The sequence below is a fragment of the Gymnodraco acuticeps genome, unplaced genomic scaffold, assembly GCF_902827175.1.
Source record: "Gymnodraco acuticeps unplaced genomic scaffold, fGymAcu1.1, whole genome shotgun sequence".
Taxonomy (NCBI): domain Eukaryota; kingdom Metazoa; phylum Chordata; class Actinopteri; order Perciformes; family Bathydraconidae; genus Gymnodraco; species Gymnodraco acuticeps.
In genome coordinates, this window is record NW_022990152.1 from 85,086 (window position 1) to 107,948 (window position 22,863).

Consider the following 22,863-nt stretch of genomic DNA (forward strand, 5'->3'; position numbering starts at 1 on the left):
CAATATTTGCATATTTGGGTAGAAGTATAAAAGCAGCGTAAATATGAAACAATTCCCTCAAATTGTTTTTAAATACAGTATTTGAGTGTCAAGTGAAGTGACTTTCCCCCGACCCTTAAGATGTATGGCCCCGTGTAGGGTTTCTGTGTGTGTGTGTGTGTATCCCTACAGCAATAACTGATGAGGTGAACACCAGAAACATGATCCTGTCTGCACTTTCATTGTTTTTCTGTTTAGTTACTCTGGAAATTGCTTGATAAAAGCCAGACTAGAAGACACACCTCAACACACACCTCAACACACACCTCAACACACACCTCAACACACACACAATTAAAATTCCTGAATAATCCAACACAAATCTGAAGGGCGGAGAGGAGTTAACTCGTGTAAATACTTTAGTGTATATTATCCCTTACACTTCACAGTAGCTGCACATACCTTGCAGCCACCGTGGAGCATTGTGGGTAAACTGTGAGTAGCTAGCACCTGCAGGCAGTGGCGGCGCCAGAGATTTTCTCTAGGGGGTGCTGTGGGGTAGCTTGACGTTTCATAGAGGGTGCTCAAACATTAAGGGTTTCCCATTAATGCACCAGCGCTACAGTTGAATTTTCTACTGCAACACTCCCCACACGCACACACAGTGCACCCGCGACTGTTACAATGAAGGCTCGATAATCAGCTCACGGCATATAGGTGTAAACAGGGGTAAAGTGCTATTTTTTACAAGTGGGGGGTGGACCTCACCTCCTCTAGTGGGGTCCGGGGGCATGCTCCCCCGGGAAGATTTTTTTAAATATTGAAGTTAAAAGCATCAATCTGGTGCACTTTGAGAGCAACATTAAGAGATCTATGGATACATCTCTCAACACCCATATGAAACAGAACTGTAAACAGATTTTCTATTTCTTCATAGACATTTTACAAATCACACACCCTTTTAAAACTAATCGTTTGAGACCCACTGAGATAACTAGACTAAAGTTAACTATCTAAACACTGAGAATACTTTACTTCACCTGAGCTGAGGTTATCTGAGACTCTCAGTCTGACAGGAGAGAGTTCTCCCTCCACCTTGTTGTTGAAAAAGCTCCTTATACCCGTTAGCTTGGCTAGCTAGCACCAGATGCTAACCACAACGATCTCCAGTAGATACCCACCGGTGCGCGAGGCGAGCTCTCTCTCGCTCGCGCACACACACAAAATGGCTCGTGCCACACACACACACAGAGCAGAGCTTGAATGAAACACAGAGACCAGAGAAGCTACTTGTACTCAGAACGCTAGGCTATTATGTGCAGAATCCCTCTCGCTTACAGGTGGTTTTGATTGAGTGTCCACACGTGGACTTTTAAGGACTAAAAAACGATCCATCTTTCACATTGCTGTTAGCAAATCATTTGGCGCTCTAGTTAACAGGAAGTCACTCAAGTGTCACAAAGTAATTTAGCCTATGAGTAGGTCAAAAGTCGAATGGGTGCTGGCCATTGGCCTAATCATATCACCTGTGTTGGCTTTATGTTTTTGGTAAAAAAATGTGTTTGTTTCACATATGCATTGATGTGATCAATAATTTTTCTAATTTAATAATAATAATTTCCAAAAAAACCCCCAAAAAAATACATATTTCTTGGAGGGTGCTTTGGCAATCCTGGGGGGTGCTTCAGCCCCCTAGCTCCCCCCTGGCGCCGCCCCTGCCTGCAGGAGCACCTGTGGAGGGAGAAGAAATGAGTGTGAGGTGTTAGAAAGCACAGCGCCGTGTCACAGGAGTTAATGAAGTGAGCCTGCTGGCGATGAGTGACTCAGACACATGGACACCGTCAGCCTCCATCACAGCGTGTTGAAATCACACTCTTTTGGGTGATTCGGGGTCAGTGTTTGAAGACGTCCATCATGACACGCCACTGTGGCTGCGGTAGCGAAACAGCTGCTAGCTTCCTATCAGAGCCGACCTGCGAGCATGGGGGAAATGAGTCATGCTGTGAATTTACAACGGAAAAAACATGGTTGTTGAACCAACCTGTGGTAGTGGAGGTGAAACAAGTACAATAACCATTATTCTGCTATTAAAAGTTAACCATTTCTAGCATAGATCCTTCACATCGACAGTTGAGGTTTCCTGGGAAACAAGAGCACATGTTGGTGTAAATTCCTTGGATGTTCTATAAGGAGTGGATGTACTTACCAGGACGTCATCCATTGGTTTGTGGATTAAAGGATTGAAGCCTCAACTTTTGCCTTTTTGTCGTCTGCATCTTGTTTTTTGAGAACCAGTTAATAACACCCTATTACGCTGTTTGGGATTTCCCTTTCAATAGGTTTCTGTGCATGTAAACGGTCTGCAAAGGTTCAAATTCTTGTGTTGCCTCCAGGCAGCGCTACTCATTTTCTCTTCACTTTGTATTATCAGAAACATTTGAGTCTACGTCAGGCAGCAATTGTTGGGTGTAAAACCCAAATGATAATCTGTTTAATAAACTCATCCATTTCGAGTATTTCTTGAGGAGGAAAACAGGGAAGAGGGGAACATTCAGCAAAGTGCTGCATTTACCCAGCGAGAGACAGACAGCAGCGATGGAGGCTGTAAACATCAGCGTTGATTACAATGAAGACGGGAAAACGTGTCGCCTCTGGGGAGAACACGCTGCTTACTTCTCTCGGCGCGCTGCTACATTTTTCTGTCTGAACTTGTTTTATGTGGAGCAACCCTCGAGCTGTAGGAGGGTAACGCCACGAAATGTGCAGAAGAGACATGGAGGAAGAGAGATGGAGTTGGATGGAGAATCGGTTGATAAAGAGGTGTAACAAATAACCCAGGAGAGCGACTGAGGTTTCAGCTCATCTGCATTTTAAATGAAGAAAGTGAGGAGAGATTTGTGACAAAGTGACAAATATAATAAGCAGAGAATAAATCCCATAAGACTAACAAGGGAACGGGTGACACATAAAGACAGGAGGAGATGGAGATATGGCCGCGGCCTAATGTTGAATTATAAAACATGTATTCTGCTAGAAGTTTTTTCTGTTTAAGCGTTGAAAAAGCTGATTGATGGCTTGCCCAGAGACGGAGAAGAAAAAAACAAATTGGCCCAGATTTGTCACGAGGATCTATGATCAGCAACATCACAGATCCTGAGGAAAGAAATCCACAGCAAGAAAAAAAACGCCCAGTCGACGCTATACCTCCACAATTAAAACGATTTGTGATACCAGCAGGAACAAGTTAGACACAATGCAGAGACGTAGTTCCGGGGGTAGAAGGGAACCCAGTGTGAACCCCCCTATAGGCTAATGGTTCAGTCTGTATTGATAGATTAATGAGGAACTACGGGGGTGGATTTCTATTCTAACTTTTTGATGACTAATTTAGGAGATCACAAAATATCAGCTAAACCTTTAAGGAATAGAAGTACTGAATTGTACCTCTTTTATAAATTATATGAGCACAGAAACGTGGAAACAGAATCTGAAATAACACGAATAAAACGAGTGTTTAGAGGGAATCTATGCTAACGTTAGCAAGCTAGCTCAGATATATGATTACATTATAAGTAAACTGTTTATATGTGTTGTTTTATGAGCCTTGTAAATATAAGCTCAACCTGTTTTGCACAATGTGACCGTTTGATGCCTTTGCTTGCAGTGCGTTTGATTAAAAAAAGCTTTGTTTTGGAAAGAAATTCAATGCTTTTTGCCGCAAAAAATGGGTTTTCTCAGTGAAAGTCTTCATGATCGAACAAGGGTTTAGAAAAGTAATATATGAATGAGAACACGCCGGAAACATGAGTAATGTTTGCGCTGCATCATTTGCTTCTTGTTATAAGAAAAACACCATTTACATCAGAACATATCAAACAATATACAAAATGAATACATCTTACAAATCTATTTATTTAAAATAAAAACATGATTCATCATACTCATTGCAGTCAAATGAGAAAATGAAAGGACACTGGGGAAACCTTGCAGTGGCATGTTCAGTGGTGTGTATCGATGCTACCTGTGTGTGTGTGTGTGTGTGTGTGTGTGAGCTTTTGGCCCGAAGCCCTGTTATTCACCTGTGTAAATGTGTGTGTGTTAATTATAATGTTAAAACCAATTTGAACACTGCAACAGAGAGGCACACACACACACAGATCTGTTTATATTATTGGAAGTTTCTGAAGTAACTGTTGTCATCAATCAAGACCAAACACCTCAAAAGGGTCTCAGCTTGACCCCTTGTTGTCCCTAACTGAAGAACATATTGCTATCGCTTTAATTGTAGGATGCTATGCTATGAATAACACTTGAGTATCATAAGGGGAGATATTTATGGATTTGGGCATCTTGTCCTGATTGGATACAATTCTGCATTGGCTGACTGGCCAATTTCAGAGTGATGGTTTGAATATGTAACGTCCAATCAGAAAACACCCTCGTAATAAACTTTGACTTGGGTAGAATATGTTATGAAGAGTACATCTTAATACGAGCTGTGACCTGACTACAGCCTGATATTGCTCATTCAGTTGCTTAAAATACTTTTTAGAACTATTTAAAAACCAAACAGAGCTCAGTGATGAGGGACAGCCTGGCTCATCTTGTCACTAACGGGCCGTTTGGACCCCGCTGGGTGTTGGACACTTTGTGTGTGGGTGTTGGACACTTTGTGTGTGTGTGTTGTCGCTGGATCTGTGAGTGTGTGTTCACACAGCAGTCAACATGATACAACAATTCATCCGTTTGCTGTAAAAACACCTCAGAGACTCAACAGATGCTCATTGATGTTGGGAACAGCCGATCAGATGCTTTTGTTTTGGCTGCTAAGTGCAAAGGAAAACTTTTCAATCAAAGAGACGAAACCTCTCAGATCATTTTCTGGTTATGTTTCGAGATAGTTAGCAATTTGTTGAGCTCTAAGGCTTGAAATAGTTGGGGACTGGTAGCCTAGCTTAATTAAAATGAAAACAGGAGGATGTATTAAAATGTTAACTACCCTTTGAACTCATTCAAGTCATGTGATGTTTATAAAATAGTGGAACATTTTGGGAAATGAGCTGATCTGCTCTTATTGTTAGTCTAGTTAGCATAAAGACTGGACGCAGTATTTCAATACCAACCTAGTTAACACATTTTATCTTGCTAACATGCTAAAACATTTTTCCTTGATGGACAGTTTAACCATTATCCAGACCAAGACATATTTTCATAAGCTTTTGACATAGCTAGGCTAGCTGTTTGCACCCGCTTTCTGTCTTTATGCTAACCACACCTGGAGTCTCACTCTGTACTTAATGCACAGGCATGACATTGATCTTCTTATTGAAGCAAATAACCAGCTTCTCCAAAATGTTTAACTATTCCTTTAAAGAGCAGAAGTGACACTTGGGAACATGCATGGTTTTCCTGTGTAAAAAAGGAAGTAATATACTCATGTTGCTCACAGCTGGAAGACATGAGAGTCCAGTTAAGTGACGGCTAGGTTGAGAGATCTGCAGACGTTCATGTCACTAACATATAACCCAGGAAAAGGCTTGTGTTGACACCACTCTGTCGTTATAAAACAGTACATGCGACTCTTTGTCTCACGGCACTCGCACAAACACACACGAGACTGATAAAAACAGCAGGATACATTTCTGAATATCTATAAAAGAAGAGTGCTTGCTGTTGCCACTGTTAGCGGCAGTTCAAGTGTTGACCCGGCGATATGAAGCGAGCGCACCTCCGATAATTTGAAATATTGGCACCACGTACAGTATATCTCACACACAAACACACTAACTGCATATCTCCTCGTAAAGCTTAAAAATGTCTTTTTAAAATCTCTTAATTTTCAAAAAACTAGAGTAGAGAATAAAAGTAAATCTCATCCTTTTTGTTAAGGTAGGAATACTCTGGGGTGGAAGTGCAATACCTCTCATGAGGGAGACACGTTGGCGTTTACTCCGTGACAGCAATAAGGCTCAGGCTGCATAAACCACCAGTCTCTGCAAATACAAAATAACTTTGTGACTAAACAAGGAAATGCAGAGGCGCTGATGCATAACAACTTCCATGAGCCCAAAGAGAAAATGTCTGTGCTTCCTCCAAAACAGAAACTTCAACAGGGAACAAAGACAGGTTGCTCTTGGCATTGGAAGAAGAAGAAATAGTCCAGCATGTGCGCTTCATTTGTTATCCCTAGAGGCAGGTTTAGTGGTCCTTATTCCCAAGTGGCAGTGTTACCTCAAAAAAAGTTTCTTGTAGTGCTATGGTCTTAACAGGGAGCAAATATCTCGGTGAGAAAAATCACTGGAAGCGCCACAGATTTCAACGGATCTTCACAGAAATCGAAGTCCCATTGCTGCTTGTAAAAAAATCCCCCTGCTCCTCCACTGCAGAGCTGAAGAAACACCTCCTAAAGTCAGGTTTGTTTTACTCCCAACGTCCGTCGCTTGGAAACAACTTGGTGTCCCAGAAATCGTCTTTGGGCGTGTGTCTGGTGTGTGTGAGGGGTGTTTTCCTGTGAGCGCTGCAGTGTGTGGGTGCGGGGGAAACTGTGTGTCAGTCCATCTCCAGGTCCATCAGCTTGTTGCGTGAGCGAGGAGTGTGCATGGTGTTACGGCAGCAGCAGTGGGCGCAAACCAGCCCGAAGACCAGAGAGAAGAGGCCCACACCTGGAGACACAGCACACGGTTACACATGGGGGGTGTTAGCAACTATACTGCTATTAATACAACTCAAACACACAGCACACATGGGGCCAGTCTGTGGCATCATTATAATGTCTTTACTGTTGTAGCAAATGTATCATTAAGTCTCATTTCAGTATATTAACTTCTTCTCTGGTTTTATTCTCCCGCAGTTTGAATGTATCGGTCCTAATTTGATCACACCTTTAATACTTAAGACTGGCAACCTTCTGGTCTCTTGCACTCGACCATTGTCAGGTCAATTATCATACGGATGTTACCTGTCTTATTTCCTGTTTGTTATCTGCTCTCATCTGTATAAATGACATTGCCAGGGTCTAAATTGAGTTCCGGGCCCCATAAAGTACCACCACATGATTTTCTGATGTCTCACTAATTATTGATGTTTGCAGGACTTGGACACAGTAAGAGTGTGACGAGAATCAATATTCCAGCTCGCAGTAGTATGAATAAATCAACCCCTGACACAACGGATGCCTCTAAACTAAGACTGAACAGCAACTAAGGATGTTCCCAGCCCTTTTACAAGCCCAGTGCTAATTAAACCATCTTTTATAGATTGTTTTTGGCTATAATTAAGATTAAACACACTCTGATTATTGTCTTATTTAAATCCACTGTGCACTGGCAGCTGTCCGTGTCCTAAATAACACGAGCCTGCACCGTCAGCTAGACGTCAAGTCAGGGAGACAAGTGACCAACAAAATTAATTTTCAGTGACATTTTGCAGCTTTACTTTGATAAAAACAGCACATAAACCTTGATTTTTTACCCCCTGATTTAAGTTAAATCATATAAAGCAATATCTTAATAAACAAAAGTCTTAAGCTGACACCTGACACATGAAAGTATACTTTACCTATTGAGGCGGATACTCCATATAAGAGAGGTAACTGTAGGGATTCCCACACTGCAGAAGGAGAGAGAAACAAATAATGTAAAATCTGACAGTGTGATCACTTGTGGATTCAACTTGTGTAAATGAATCTGTTATCTCACCAGCGAATTTGACTGTGAGGAAGATTCGGGACGAGGTCAGCTCTCCGGCTTGAGTCCAGGACCCTGTGGAGGCGGAGAGGTACCAGGGAGTGGCCACGCAGTGATACTCTCCACTGTCACTGAAAACACACACACACACACACACACACAGTTAGTATTCAATTAACAAGACTTTATTGTCCATTTACTTCACTACAAGTCAACGTCCTGCACTTAAATCCCACTAAAGCAACAGAACAGAAGATACATGTACTTTAGGAAGTCATTCTGCAGAAAAAAAGTAAAATGTTGAGTTACTTGTACTTGGATTATGAACTCTGTTACCCATAATGCCCCTCCTCACCTGTCCTGAGTGCCGTGGATGTTCAGCAGGTAGGTGTGTGTGTCTGTGCGCTCGATGGAGATGTCGCTGGAGAAGTTTCGGTCGTCTTTCCTCACCACGCCGAAGCGGTCCACGCTGGCAATCTGATTGGTCGTCTGTCCGCCGCGCAGCCGTGTGAAAAACCAACGCACCTCGTACGCCAGGTCATCTAAAAGAATAAATAAATACAAGATAGTGTTAAAGGAACAGCTGGGATCAAGGCGAGGCAGATCTACTCGGTGTAATGAAATACTTTCATCGGGTTAATGAGCTTAATGAACTGCAGCTGTGTTGCTACAAACTACTACATATTGTTAAAGAGGCAACTTAAGACCCACTTTTTAATTGAATTGTAATCTAATAAGTGTTCATACAGTCCTTTTTGGTCAGAAGCACATTGTGTTACATTTACTTATATTAAATGATTTGGATCAAATGTTGCATTGGGGTGCGTTCACATGTGCTGTGATAAAACCTTAACAGTGTTACTCTACACATTACAATAAGACGACCGAGGGAGACAGAGCGTGATGTTCAGGCGGTTCAAAGCTGTGCAAATGTTCCACTAATGACGACACGATAACTCCATTATCACCACATCTGTAACATGCTGCTGCCTCTCCCACCAAGAAGACAGAAGAAAAGACGGACATGCGAGGGAGCGAAATGAGGATAGTGATGACAAAAGAAAGAAAACAGGGACAAGAGAGAATTTGTGATAATAGATGTAATCTTTGGAGAGGGGGCGAGCGAGCTAATTATTTCCAAGAGCAAGACGTAGAGAGAGAGGGAGACAGGCAGCGGAGAGACAGACAGAGAAGCACAAACTAGTCATTAGTGTGTCAGCGAGAGAGGGACCATTATCACTACACCTACACACACACTCTCTCACAGCCCCATGCAGCCTGAGTCACCCTCCGTTGTTTAGGAGACAAACAGAAGACAGAGGAAAAAATAAAAGAACAAAAACATGCAGAAAAAGACAAATGATGATTAAAGAAAACACAATTATGGCAGAAAAAGAGGGAGACGGAGGAGAAAATAATGAAGAGGAAGACTCCCCCTCTGCAGAGTAATGAATCACATCTCAATTTCTCTCTCCCTCTCTTTAATGGCTTTAACATTGAAGTGCTACATCATTAAAACTCTGTAGTACTACGAGCAGCAGTAATAACCTGGCTCTGGTTCAGATTCTCTATATGGATCAGAACTGGAAACTGTGTCAAGTGCATGTGACGCTTTATGGCCACAAGAGGACGAAATCTAAATTTGATCCATCACTCATTGCTGCTGAAGGAATCCAATCAGGAATGAGCTTTTTAACCCTCCTGTTATCCTCAGATTTACTTTACACCCTTCACAGCTTCATCCCACAGGCATAAGACTGTTAAACACCTGAACTGCTGTAACAACATCCATAACATTCATCTGCTACTTAGTCATTATGTATCTATTTCCTAATATATCATTCAAATAGCTTGCATATAGACTCTTATTTCACTTTTTCTTTTAAACTATTCCGTTACTTTTAATATTTACTTGCACTATATTTTTCTGATTTTCTGTAATATTGTGTTGCACTGATGGAGAAGCCTGGGACTTTGGTTAGCATTACCATTTGAGCTATGGTTGTATGACTAATAAAGAACCTTGAACACCCTTTACCCTCTGGGGTCAATTTGACCCCGGTAGTTTAAAACTCAAGACAATGATCATATTCCACATTGTAACCAACATGTATGTCTCTGGTGCTTTAGGCATCTTAGTTGACTACCTAAATAACCATTTAAATTAAACATTACCCCAACCGTCCCCCCTACAGACCCCTTTATACATCCAGAAATCCTATAATGCGACTATCGAAAAATATATCAATCACCATAAAATCTCACTGACTGAAATAAAATGTTAAAGTTAGATCTTTTTGATGTTGTTAAAGGACCAATAACTAAAGCAGAGGGTAGTTTTGTTTTACAATGATGTATTTGCATGTAATAGTCACCTCAATATCATCCTACACAATCAACACACATTTTGTAAAATATTAACATTGATATGCGTTATACTACTAAAACAGCCTGGGGTCAAATTGACCCCAAGGAACACCGATGCGTACAAAGTGCATACAGGACATTTCAGAAAGATCTTCATGTTCATTTGATGTTAACCCATTAGTCCTCACTCAATTAGGAAACGTCATGAAATACAGTAAAACAAATAATGTGAACCATTTTTTTTATACGTTAAACATTGAATGGGGTCCAATTGACCCGAAGGATAACAGGAGGGTTAAATGTGTTTTTCATAATATGAACTGCGGCATTGAATTATACTATTGAGGTAATATTGTCGAAGAATATATTTGTATTGATATATAATATAATCAAGGCAGCGTTTCAAACGAATAGATATACAGTAAGTAAGAAAATGTCATTTTAAAAGGCAAATCAATAAGATTTAATAGTTCATTTGTTATTATATCCTCTATATTTTGGTTGTTTTACCTTAAAGAGGACATATTATGCTCATTTTCAGGTTTATATTTGTATGTTGTGCCTTTAATGTGACCTGTTTCCATGCTTTAATGCACAACAAACCTATATAACACTACAGGAAAGGGAGCCCCCCAAAAAAATCACCCAATCCTAAAATTTGAGCAGTTTCAACGTGTTTTTGTGCAGGATTCTCTGCAACATTTCCCTTCAAAAACTAAGATGTATTGTCATTAAAATATGCATTTACTAGTAGGTAGAAATAACAAGTAGCACATTTAAATACATTTACTGATGACAGGCCGTCTATGCAAACTATTTTAATCCCTTATATAATCTCCTGACTATATTCTTATATAATCACGTCATTTAAACACTGCCTGAGTGTTTCTCCGATAACTCCGGGTTAGCGGCTGACATCGCGGCTAATGATCAAAGGCGCATTTTGCATAATTCTGCAGGACTGATGCACCAACTCGGCTTGTTTCAGAGACGACACCCTAACTCCAGGAACGGGAGCTATAATTAGAAAAGCCTCCTCTTCCTCAGTTAGCCTTCGTCCTCTACTTTCTTTGTTCTCCGAGCGCAGAGGGACGAGGATTTGAGAATACTAAGTGGACGAGGAGATTATTGTGTTTATCTTGTAGCCAAACATCAGCAGGAGGCCCTCAGCGATGTGATGGAGCTGCGTCTTTGGGGAGCGTGTAGTATCAGCAGAGACCCCCCCCCCCCCCCCGGGTATCTGATCCCACCAGTACAGCTGTCCCCCCCCCCCACACACACCTCCCTACATGAACTCCTGACCTCTCAAACACACTTGATACGCCAGTGTGAACGGCCTTACTGCACAGCTACAGAGAGAACAGCAGAGGTGGAGAAGTACTTAGATTTGTACTTGAGTAAAAGTAGAAGTACTCAGATCTTGTACTTGAGTAAGAGTAGAAGTACTCACATCTTGTTCTTGAGTAAAAGTAGAAGTACTCCGATCGTGTACTTGAGTAAGAGTAGAAGTATTCAAATTGTGTACTTGAGTAAAAGTAGAAGTACTCAAATTGTGTACTTGAGTAAAAGTAGAAATACTCAGATCTTGTACTTGAGTAAAAGTAGAAGTACTCAGATCTTGTACTTGAGTAAAAGTAGAAGTACTGAGATCTTGTATTTGAGTAAAAGTAGAAGTACTGAGATCTTGTATTTGAGTAAAAGTAGAAGTACCCAGATCTTGTACTTGAGTAAGAGTAGAAGTACTCACATTTTGTTCTTGAGTAAAAGTAGAAGTACTCAGATCTTGTACTTGAGTAAAAGTAGAAGTACTCAGATCTTGTACTTGAGTAAAAGTAGAAGTACTGAGATCTTGTACTTGAGTAAAAGTAGAAGTACTCAGATCTTGTACTTGAGTAAAAGTAGAAGTACTCAGATCAGGTCAAGCATGTGTGTGCATACTTCACATCCCAGGTTGTTTCCAGGGTTAGAATAAAACATGCAGAAGCAGATTTGAGTTTTAACGCTCCTCATATCTGGAATAAACGTTGTGTTCGGCTCCAACCCTTTCCATCTACCAGTGCTTCACCAGAGACCATTGTTTTAATACTCCTGCTCCTCCTGCGGCGTAAACGGTTTTCCCAATGTCTATTTAAACTACCGTCCTCTTTGTTTCTGTTCTTGTTTACTCAAGAGCCTTTTCTTATCAAGCTCCACATTTGTGGAATCAGCTTACAGTTTGTGTTCGGGCGGCAGACACCCTATCCGTTTTTAAGAGTGCGCTTAAGACCTTCCTTTTTGATAAAGCTTATAGTTAGGACTGATTAGATTCAGCCCCTAGTTTTGCTGCTATAGGCTTAGACTGTCAGGGGACACCTTACTTCTCTTCTCTCTGTCTGTACCCGTGTACTCATGTTCCGATTAACCCAGCTTCCCCAAATGTCTTTCTTTTTGGTGTCTATATACGCCGGGATCCGGAGTCATGGATGATCATGTTGCTGTGGTCCTGAGTCCTGGATCGCGAGCCCTGGATCTTGAGTCGTGGCTGTGGTCCTGGATCATAGGTCCTGGATGGATATCCTCGTGGATTCATCTTCCTATTATACACACATGCATTTCCAAACTTTTGGACTACCTACGCTGTAAAATGTATTATCTTTTCGATGTACACACGGTATCTATTGCACGTCTGTCCGTCCTGGGAGAGGGATCCCTCCTCTGTTGCTCTCCCTGAGGTTTCTCCCATGTTCTCCTTTAAACTGTGGGTTTTCTCTGGAAGTTTTTCCTTGTACGATGTGAGGGTCTAAGGACAGAGGGTCTAAGGACAGAGGGTCTAAGGACAGAGGGTGTCGTATTGTCATACTGATATTCTGTACACACTGTGAAGACCACTGAGACAAATGTAACATTTGTGATATTGGGCTATATAAATAAACATTGATTGATTGATTGTGTTAATGCCATCAAACCAACCAAAAATCTCACTAAAGAAACTGAAACTGATTGAATTTTAGACGTGTTTTCACTTATACAACTCAGGTAGTTTCGTTTTTAAGTGACCAACATTGGATTGAACAAAGCATCTGTTTCAGAGAGTGTTCAGTGAGCAGGAGGAAGGAGATGTGGAGGTTGGAGGAGGAACTTCTAATAGAATATCTGGCTCCTGTCTGGGATAATAAAACTAAAATGGCTGTCTGTGGAAATGAAGACGTCTGATTGGATTTCTCTGGATTAATCCCCACACACACACACACACACACACACACACACACACACACACACACACACACACACACACACACACACACACACACACACACACACACACACACACACACACACACACACACACACACACACACACACACACACACACACACACACACACACACACACACACACACACACACCACACACACACACACACACACACCACACACACACACACACACACACACACCACACACACACACACACACACACACACACACACACACACACACACACACACACACACACACACACACACACACACACACACACACACACACACAGACAATTACCAGCAGTGCTTCTAATGAAACAGTGTGTGTGTGTGTGTGTGTGTGTTCTCTGCTCCATAAAGCAGGACAGCTCTGCTAGAGAGGAATACTAAACACTATAAAAACAACATTTAGCCACACACACTGAGCCACTGGGAAGAGACCGATGCAAGACCTCCAGTTACTGAACGCCGATTTTATTTGATATTATTATTAGGGCCGGGACTTTAACGCGTTAATTAAGATTAATTAATTACACAAAAATTAACGCGTTAAAAAAATTAACGCATTTTAATCGCACTTATTTTTGCACCGCGGAACGTTTCTCACTGGATGAGTTTCAGGCGTACCGATTATACTGGAGCACCAACTAACGTTCATGACTTCAGACAACAACAAACCACAGTGAACAACAGTGGGAAATGTTGTTTTAAAAAACGGACGGATGGAAGCGTCGATAAGAGCACGGTTGTGTGCAAATTATGCAAAAAGGAATTCGCATATCACCGCAGCACATCAAGCCTCAAGTATCACCTCAATGCAAAACATATAGCAGCTAGCGTGGAAGCTAGCGTGGACGTTAGCCTCTTTTATCGCGTTCACACCATACAGTCTATGGTTCACACCAAAAAGAGCCGGTACTAAAATTAGTTCATGAGAACCTTTTTACCCCCACGAAAGTCCCTGCTAGAGAGCAGAGAGCTGCTAGAGAGCAGGGACTTTCGTACGGCTCTCTTGTGAGAAAAGAGCTATATTTCTGATTGGCTGGGCGGATTGCAAACCACGCCCCGTAAAACTCCCAAAAAGTTTGGTGAAGCCGCCATTTTATTATCCTCGCATTAGCAGCATTAGCATTAGCATTAGCCCAGCGCAGAAACGCAGAAAGACTAACTTATGGCAACACAAAATAAAACATGGGAGCGGTGGAGATGAGGAGGTGTCGGCGTTCTGGCGATTTACTCGGAAGGCTTCAGTAGAAGCTGCTGGGAGTCCCAGAAGCTTCTACTGAAGCCAGTCCCCAACTCCGGGGACTTCCGGCCGGGGACTTTGGGCGGCAGTATACGCCGTGAAGTGGTTTGTGGCCTGCCAGTAAACCCAAAGCAGAAGAAGAAGAAGTGACGTCAGCGGCTTCATTTGTTCTCATGAACTAAGTTCTCATGAACCTTTGTGGGAAAAGTACTTGGTGTGAATGCACCTAATGGTATACTAAAATCCATGTGAAAAAAATTGCTTCTCACTGTTCTCAGGTCAAATATTTATATGCGATTAAAATGCGATTAATTTAGATTAATTAATTACAAAGCCTCTAATTAATTAGATTAATTTTTTAATCGAGTCCCGGCCCTAATTATTATATTTGGTTTATACGCTTTGATTACATGACACGAATATATGACTTGCACTAAAGCGGGTTTCATCAGGCCGACACGTATACTTCTACATTGTAGCAGCGAAGATGAATTTGATCAGGAATAAGCAACGATTACATCAAATGTTGTTTCAGTCTTGTGGAATATATGGACTTCGTATATCAATCACAAACTATCCTTTGACGTTTGGCACTCGTGGGGTTTCTCCTGCTAAACGTCCCCATTGACTTCCAACCAAACGGTCGTAGTTTTGATACAAAACGTTGGTCTGATCGCTCTGAAATCTGCCGTTTGAGAGGATTCCTCTGAAGCCGTTTAACTTCCTGTTTAACTGGAGAGCTAATGGAGCGAGAACGATCTGCTGTTAGCACTATCCGCTCAACATTTCCAATTTGTGTTTTACTATCCTCTCCTGCTTTTATTCCCCTCTTCCATCTCTCTTCATGTTTGGATAGCCACCATTTGCTCCGGTTTTTACGGTGTAAATGTCCGGGGTGAAATAGGGTTTGTTGTTTTCAGGCTTCTGCTGAACAGGATGTTTCTGCAGTCATGTGGAGGACACACTGAAATCTCGAGAGCATCTGAATAAACTCCTAAGGAATAAGTCTCATGAAACATTTATGTGAATTTCTTTTGACGTCTCAGTATTTGAAAGTCAGAAATAACAGTTGTGTTTTTCCACTACAACTTAAAAAATAGCTTGATTTGATGAGTTGCATCACCTGCATTTAGCATTCCTGCTAGTGAGAGCATGGCACCGAGACATAATTAGCATAAAGCTAACAGGAAGTGTGCACCAATATGGGTTTTTGAATTCAAATGTTCTTCCTTAAAAGCTGCTTGTGGACACTTTTGGCTCCAATTTGAGCATTAAAACAGTTAATGGAGTGGGCATCATTCAGTCTTTCCGTCTCACCACTTCATGTCCTCAACTATCCGTCCTCTTTTCACTCCTTTCTCTTCACCAGCTCTTCACCACTTCCTCTCCTCTCTTTAGGAAACTTTGCATGCTGTTCTCGAGCCGCTCTCCCTCCATTTTCCATTCACTCTCTTCCCCTCTAACAATCTGTGTTCACTCTCTCCCTCCTATTCACTCCCACCTTCTCCTGCCTCTCTCCCATCTCACCGCCTATTCTTCCTCTACCTCGTTCTGTCTCCGCGGCCGGCTAACGGAGCGTGGGATTGGCTAATTAACGGCTGCCTGTCGGCCCTGCAAAGACAGCTGGGTAATTTGGTGAGAGTGGAGAAGAGGGAGGGAGGAAACGAGGAGAGAAGGATGTATCATTAAGCTTACCACACAGAGTTGTTTTAAAAAATATGCATCACGTTACCAGGTGCAAAAATCCTGTTTGCATTTAAAAGACAGACCTAGAGTTCGATTTATTCCCAATGCTGGAAGTAAGAAAGCATGAGTGAGTGTCACGCTCTGTCAAAAATGTCAGCTAATGGGCTTTTGAGCATCACATTACCTTGTTTAAAACCTCTTATATAATTCATATTTGAACCATGGTGGCAGTGAAACAAGATGGACATGGCCCCCTGATTCAATTAAATCAATATTCACTTTATTATAAAATCCCCTGTAAAAAACCTGCTTCTTTAGCTGCTAAAAGCTCCACTTAGTTGACCAGCTAGTCGCTATGCCTCAGCGTACAGTCGGTTTGAAAGAGTCTCTCTAACAGCTGGCTGCTGCAGCTGGAAACAACATTGGTGAGGACATTGAGACTGAACCAAATAAATAAATGTGCCGTAACACCAAAACAATGAAGCTTAAGCATCTCTGGCAGCAGAGGGACTCGCACTGATACAGCCGTTTGAGAACAGGGAGTTTTTAATATGTAAAAGCATATTTTTAGAACGATCTTTTTACACCACACCTACATTTAAGAACTCTTCAAAATGATGCCTTGTTTTCTTCCACTGTGTGTGTGGAAAAGCTTTGTTTTCTCCCTGCAGGATCACAGTGAAATGTTGAAGAGACCCAAACTGTCACAGTGTGAGCGCTTCAGAAAGAAGATGGTGATGTCATCTCACTACCACTGATTTAAAAGTATGCAGCCACACACACACACACTTCTCTAACATGCCAGTCATTCCAGTGAAATGGATGCTGTGTGTCCACATGCAGCAGCACGCTGAGATAACACATTAGTACCACACAATATAGTGTTTGAATCATGCATATGTGTGTGCAGAATTCAGTCTCAGGAGAAAGCTTTACATTACGTTTTTTTGCCACACACACACACACACACACACACACACACACACACACACACACACACACACACACACACACACACACACACACACACACACACACACACACACACACACACACACACACACACACACACACACACACACACAACACACACACACACACCACACACACAACACACACACACACACACACACACACACACACACACACCACACACACACACACACACACACACACACACACACACACCACACACACACACACACACACACACACACACACACACACACACACACACACACACACACCACACACACACACACACCCACACACACACACACACACACACAATCAGTGTTTTTTAATGTTGTAATTTGTCAATGTTGGGCCAATTTTAGAATATTCTTTAAATATGATGTAGTAAAAAATAATAATATATAAAAAATATATATAAACTGTCTTTTCTAGAAGCGATGCTGTTGATTTTACATGTATTCACATTCATTTCTGGTGTCAATATCGTGACTGGTGTGCAATCTCCAGACAGGAAGTGATGAAAGGACGCCCCTGAAGTCTGAAAGTGAATAGAGAGCCAGTGATCATGTGTGAGGCTCTGAGGGACGCAGCTGCTGGCTGAGGGTACCAACGTGTGAAAGTGATAAGTGCAACCTAAACATAAGCTACATTTAAAAGCCTTGCGACAAACCTCTGCTCGCTATAATGTTCACTACAGCTGGTTATAGGGAGGAATGTGTCATGGGATCTGTAAAAAAGTGCCTTCAAGGTTTGTATTTGTATGTAGTGTCTCTATTGGGACATGTCTCCATGCTTTAAGGTTCAAAAAGCTCTCTGTTCTCATAGTGCCTGTGCTGCAGCATCTCTTCACCCTCTGTCTGAAACCAGAGCCCAGTCTGCTCTGATTGGTTAGCTGGCCGGCTCTGTTGTGATTAGTCAACCGCTAAGAGATGTCCCGCCCCTTAAATCACGTACAATGTGCTGGAAGGAACTAGCCAATAGAAGCGCGAGTGTCACATACTTAAAAAATATGAATCAAAATGGACACAAATTTCCCAAATCCCAAACATTACACGGCTAAAACTCAAATATGTTATGTCATCAATGTGTCTAGGTGATAATGCACATATCTGCTGTGGTTCAAGAAGAGTTTCAGACTTGTCGTTACCATAAAGTAGTTTAGTTTCTCTGCAAAGGGTTCAGGTAAGGTCACACTTACGAGGTATTTGTCAAAAGCTTCAATAATAAAAGGCAGAAGAGTAACTCACTAACAAACAAGAGGGTTGACGTGTGAGTATTATTCACCATTCCTCTCATAAAACAAGCTCCAACAGGAGGGCTATCAGCCATCCATGAGGAATGTACAACACACACACACACACAACATTCCCTTCCTGTCCTTTTGAGTCACAGAAACAAAAGGTGAGTTAGTTACTTATCAATTTGTCCAACAATACACACGTCAGCAGACGTTCAAACGCTCTGTATGACACAGCTGATATTACTCAACTGGTACAACTGTTTCGACCTTCAGTCTGACACGTCCAAATAAAATGTAAAAGAGTGTGTGGGTGTGTGTGTGTGTGTGTGAGTAAAACACCAGAGGCAGTTGGCTGTTGTGCCGCACCTTTGTTGATCCATGTCACTCGATACTAGTCTGCTAATTGGTCGATTACCTGTGTGCCATTCACACTCGTGACACCGGGAGTCACTTTCTGTTACTGTGGAAATACTGAACCAGTCTCTAATACCTCATTCACACCAACGCAACTCCGGTTCAAGCTCCGTGCTAGAGCTTTTCAGGTTCAGAACCGGTTCTTTGGTTTAGCGGAGGCTCTTTTCACACCGCCCAGAGTCCGACTGGTGCTGCGTCATTGCGTCATCGTTTGCGTCATGACGTAACCGTTTGCGTGCCTGCTTCATAAAGCCAAACCGCTTGGAAACCCCTCACAGCTGACAACAACAATGGCCGATTGTGCTCCTGCTTCCTCTGTACCTCTTCGGAAGACCAGATTCCCAGTAGGTAGCTGGTCTCTTCAGTGGACCACTGCAGCTTGTTAAGTTTCTCCATCGTTGTGTACACGCTGGATAAAACGCGGGCTTCTTGTTGTTGTTCAGGAGTTGATCTGCCCCTGCCCTCGCCTCGACGTAAGCGTGACGTATGCGGTGCTTTTGCTCTGGCCGGACAATTTTTTGGTGCTTGAAACGAACCGGATTCCGGAGCTAAGAGGCTGCTCCGCTGCGGTGTGAAGAGGAAAACCCGGTGCTTTTCAAGCTCCAGCTCCGAACCGGCCCCGAAACACCGTTGGTGTGAATGAGGTATGTGAGGATGAAGAACTGGTAGAAAAAGATACTGAAAACAGGATTAGCAGAACCGAGTCCTGAAATGAGTCGGCATATTTTCGCTCAAAGTCAATGATTTTTGAGTGGGTTTATAGTTTGATGCCTTAAATAAAGATGGAGGTTAACACAAGTTTAGGATTCTTTTTTTTCTACAAAATTAAATGACTTTTGCATTTCTGGTTTCTTTGTCTTGAAGTCAATGTGTTTTTGGTTAAAGGTCTGAAATAAAGACGTTGGTTAACAGAGACATTTTAACGTTTTTCTACAACATGAAATACATCACCTTGTTATTTGTGAAGCTTTTATCCGTCTTAAATAAAGTGGTAGCAATAAAATGTCTTAATGAAACTACTAAACCTCATCACACTTAACACAAGACAGTCTTACACTAAAGCGGTGCCAAAGAGCTCCATTCATGTCCGAATCTTCATCACACCGTCCTGCAGCTAAAAATACTCACTAAAGCACCAGATACATATTCATCCGCCAACAAATACACTTTCACTGCCAAGGTGTGTTCCTGAACAGCACTGAGTCAGCTAGAGACGTTGAAACCAGATCACACACGTCACACACACACACACCATGAGACAACATGAGTCACAGTGACTGTAGCCCAATGAAGAGGATGCAATAATTCACCTTTATCAGCGTCTAGCCCCTCATTTAGAGGCACTTTTCTACATTGCTTCTTACATATATCTGTCTCAAAAGAACAAGTTGTATTGGACAAGAATAACAGGAATATAACGTCCCTGTTCCTCACTGAAGCTTACTTCTTTGTCAACATGATGATTATTTACTACATTTATATACAAATGAGTCCGTCCCAAAGCTTCTAATCTACAAAATAAGTTCCCTCTCTATTTTAAGGACCACAAGTGCCTATTATAAGCTGACAACTAATGCAACTTCTCAAAACACTGCTACACAATAATACAGTATCTTTCTGCATCACTCCTTCCTCCCCACAGTGAGCACGTCCAAGCATTACTTCCCCATCAGCTGTGATGCTGAGAGGGAATTTCTCCCATGGTGCATCTGTCTGCGAGAGAACCCTGCAGCGCTGCGAGGAAACATTTATGTTGATGTATGGGCATACATTACATGCATGACACACACAGGTGCAAAGACAAAAAACAGTGTGTCCGAACACTGCAGGAAACCGCAACACACACATACCATGTATACATCACTTCAGGGGACATTACATTGACTTACATGCATTTCCTGGAGACTTATCCTAACCTTAACCTTAACCAACACATGCCTAACCCTTACCCTTAACCTAACCAAGTCTTCACCCTAAAATTAATGATACCCCTTATGGAGACCTCCATTTTGTCCCCATAAGGGAGGCGAGTCCCCACACGTGACTGTGTAAACAGATTTAGGTCCCCACAAGTATAGTAATGCTAGGCCACACACACACATATGGAAAACACATGTTGGAGTGTAAGGAAAGACGCATAGGGAGGAAAAGGGGGGAGAGAGAGGGTGACAGATGGGCAGAGGGAGGTGCTGGGGGATGATTTCATGTGATAAGTTAAAGAGTGATGAGGAAGAGGAGGGATGAAGATGGATGGATGTTTAGGCTGAGGGAGGAGAGATAGTTATGGGATTTACTGCAGATCCAAAAAAGGGAATATGTGCTGGAGGTCGCATTGCAGATAATTAATTTAAGAGTATTTTGTATATATTCAGAGCTGGGATGTTCTGTACAATTTTGAGGTACTTGTACTTTACCTGAGTATTTAAGGGACATCTGTACCACTTAAAGGTTATTTTGTATCCATTATTGCTTTCTGTGTTCTAGTTTACACAATTATAAGCTAGCTTTAGATGTAAAATAGAGATGTTACTATATTCTAAAGCCAGTATTTCAAGCTGCAGTCGCACCACTAACAAAGGAAAGTGAAAGAAATTAGAGTGTGTGTGTAATAAGAGTGTTTTTCATCTATGCAACCTTTGGAGACGCGGGAGTCACATCACACTCGACAGGTTGGCAGGTGAGCAGCGAAGCAGAAGAACAAAGAAGGTCGTTGGAGTGTGTGTTACAGCTGTGTTTCTCCACGATAGTGTGTACAAAAAAAAGCATCTGATTTATGAGTGTTACTGGGAAAACAAGTACCTGTGTGCGCTCCGGTCTTCGGGGAGGATCCGGAGACGCTGAGAGAGCACTCCATCTTGGCCGTTTCCCCCGGATACACATTGGTGCCGTCCGATTGGATGGCCACGGAGAAGGAGGGGCCTGCAACACCAAACAAATACACTTTTTAGGAAATAAAACAACATTACATGGAACACCTCTCAACTGAGATCAAAAGGATGCATTTACATTCTTTTATAAAACCCGACGTATACAATAATGCTGCTTCCAGGTCTCTGAGGAGAGCGAGATCACTGGGAGAGAAAATGGTGTTCAGATGGTGAACATTGCTTTGATTTCCTCCGATATGCTGAAAACTACAAGGAGGAATCAGCTGAGGTGCAGATAAAAATAGATTGGTAAAAATAGATTAAAGAATTTAAGCTCTGAAGGGGAAACCGGACACTTTTTAACTACCCCCTAGCATTTCAACGTCGTACTATAGTCTGCTTTTTTCATAGAGTACGAAGAAACAACGCAGATATAGTATAATAGCTATATTGCGCTGAAGTAGCTACAGGATACGGTGTTCAGTGGTATGTTTTACTCACAAAAAAAACACACGTTCGTCTGAAATACTGCCTGTTTTTTGGGGTATTCTAAAATGTCATGCACCATTGTTTTGCTGTAAGATGTAGATTTCTACTTACTCCCCTAATTAAGAAACATTTGTGTTGATTGAAGGTGAATTTGAAGGTGAATTTGCCTTCTCGTTAGCGTTCTGCTTCCCAAAAAAGTATTGGTTTTCAGGTTGGTCTTGCACTGTTTTGTTGTTTTGGACTCTTTATTAATTCTTCATTATAAAATATACCACGCAAGAAGAGTAATAGAGTCAATGCGGCCAATCTGTAGCATTAGCCGGACGAGCTAACAGTCAGTATGGAGGAAATATAGCAAATAAATATCCTGGAAACTCTGCTTTCTTGACATGTCTTCTTTAAAGTAGCCACTCAAGCCGGACTCATTTTAATATTTATCGTAGAGCTTTGGACCTACATTGTTTCTAGATGGTTAAACTTAAGGTTGAGGGGGGGGGGGGGGGGGTATCACCGAATTCCTCAGTTGTCTTCCTGACCCAATGTCATTTTTAGTGTGAGAGCGACGGATTGTAGGACAAACCCTCTGCTGTTCTTAAACAGAGAGCAGCAGTCTGTAAAAGACCAACTCTGACCTACAAATTCATTCATGCTTCAGAGTAGCAGCTGCTTTCAAC

General features: G+C 42.0%; 1 protein-coding gene across 1 annotated transcript in view; it reads right to left on the minus strand.

The window, feature by feature from the left end:
• Positions 1-3,871: 3,871 nt before the first annotated feature.
• si:ch211-132g1.7 (prostaglandin F2 receptor negative regulator) overlaps positions 3,872-22,863 on the minus strand; it is a 51,780-nt gene continuing 32,788 nt past the window's right edge. The window contains exons 11-15 of the mRNA XM_034217340.1: positions 21,633-21,752; positions 8,020-8,206; positions 7,677-7,795; positions 7,537-7,587; positions 3,872-6,641 (exon numbers count right to left, since the gene is read on the minus strand). Coding sequence (XP_034073231.1) covers positions 6,529-6,641; positions 7,537-7,587; positions 7,677-7,795; positions 8,020-8,206; positions 21,633-21,752 — 590 coding nt within the window. The 3' untranslated portion in view covers positions 3,872-6,528. The remainder of the gene's footprint in view (positions 6,642-7,536; positions 7,588-7,676; positions 7,796-8,019; positions 8,207-21,632; positions 21,753-22,863) is intronic.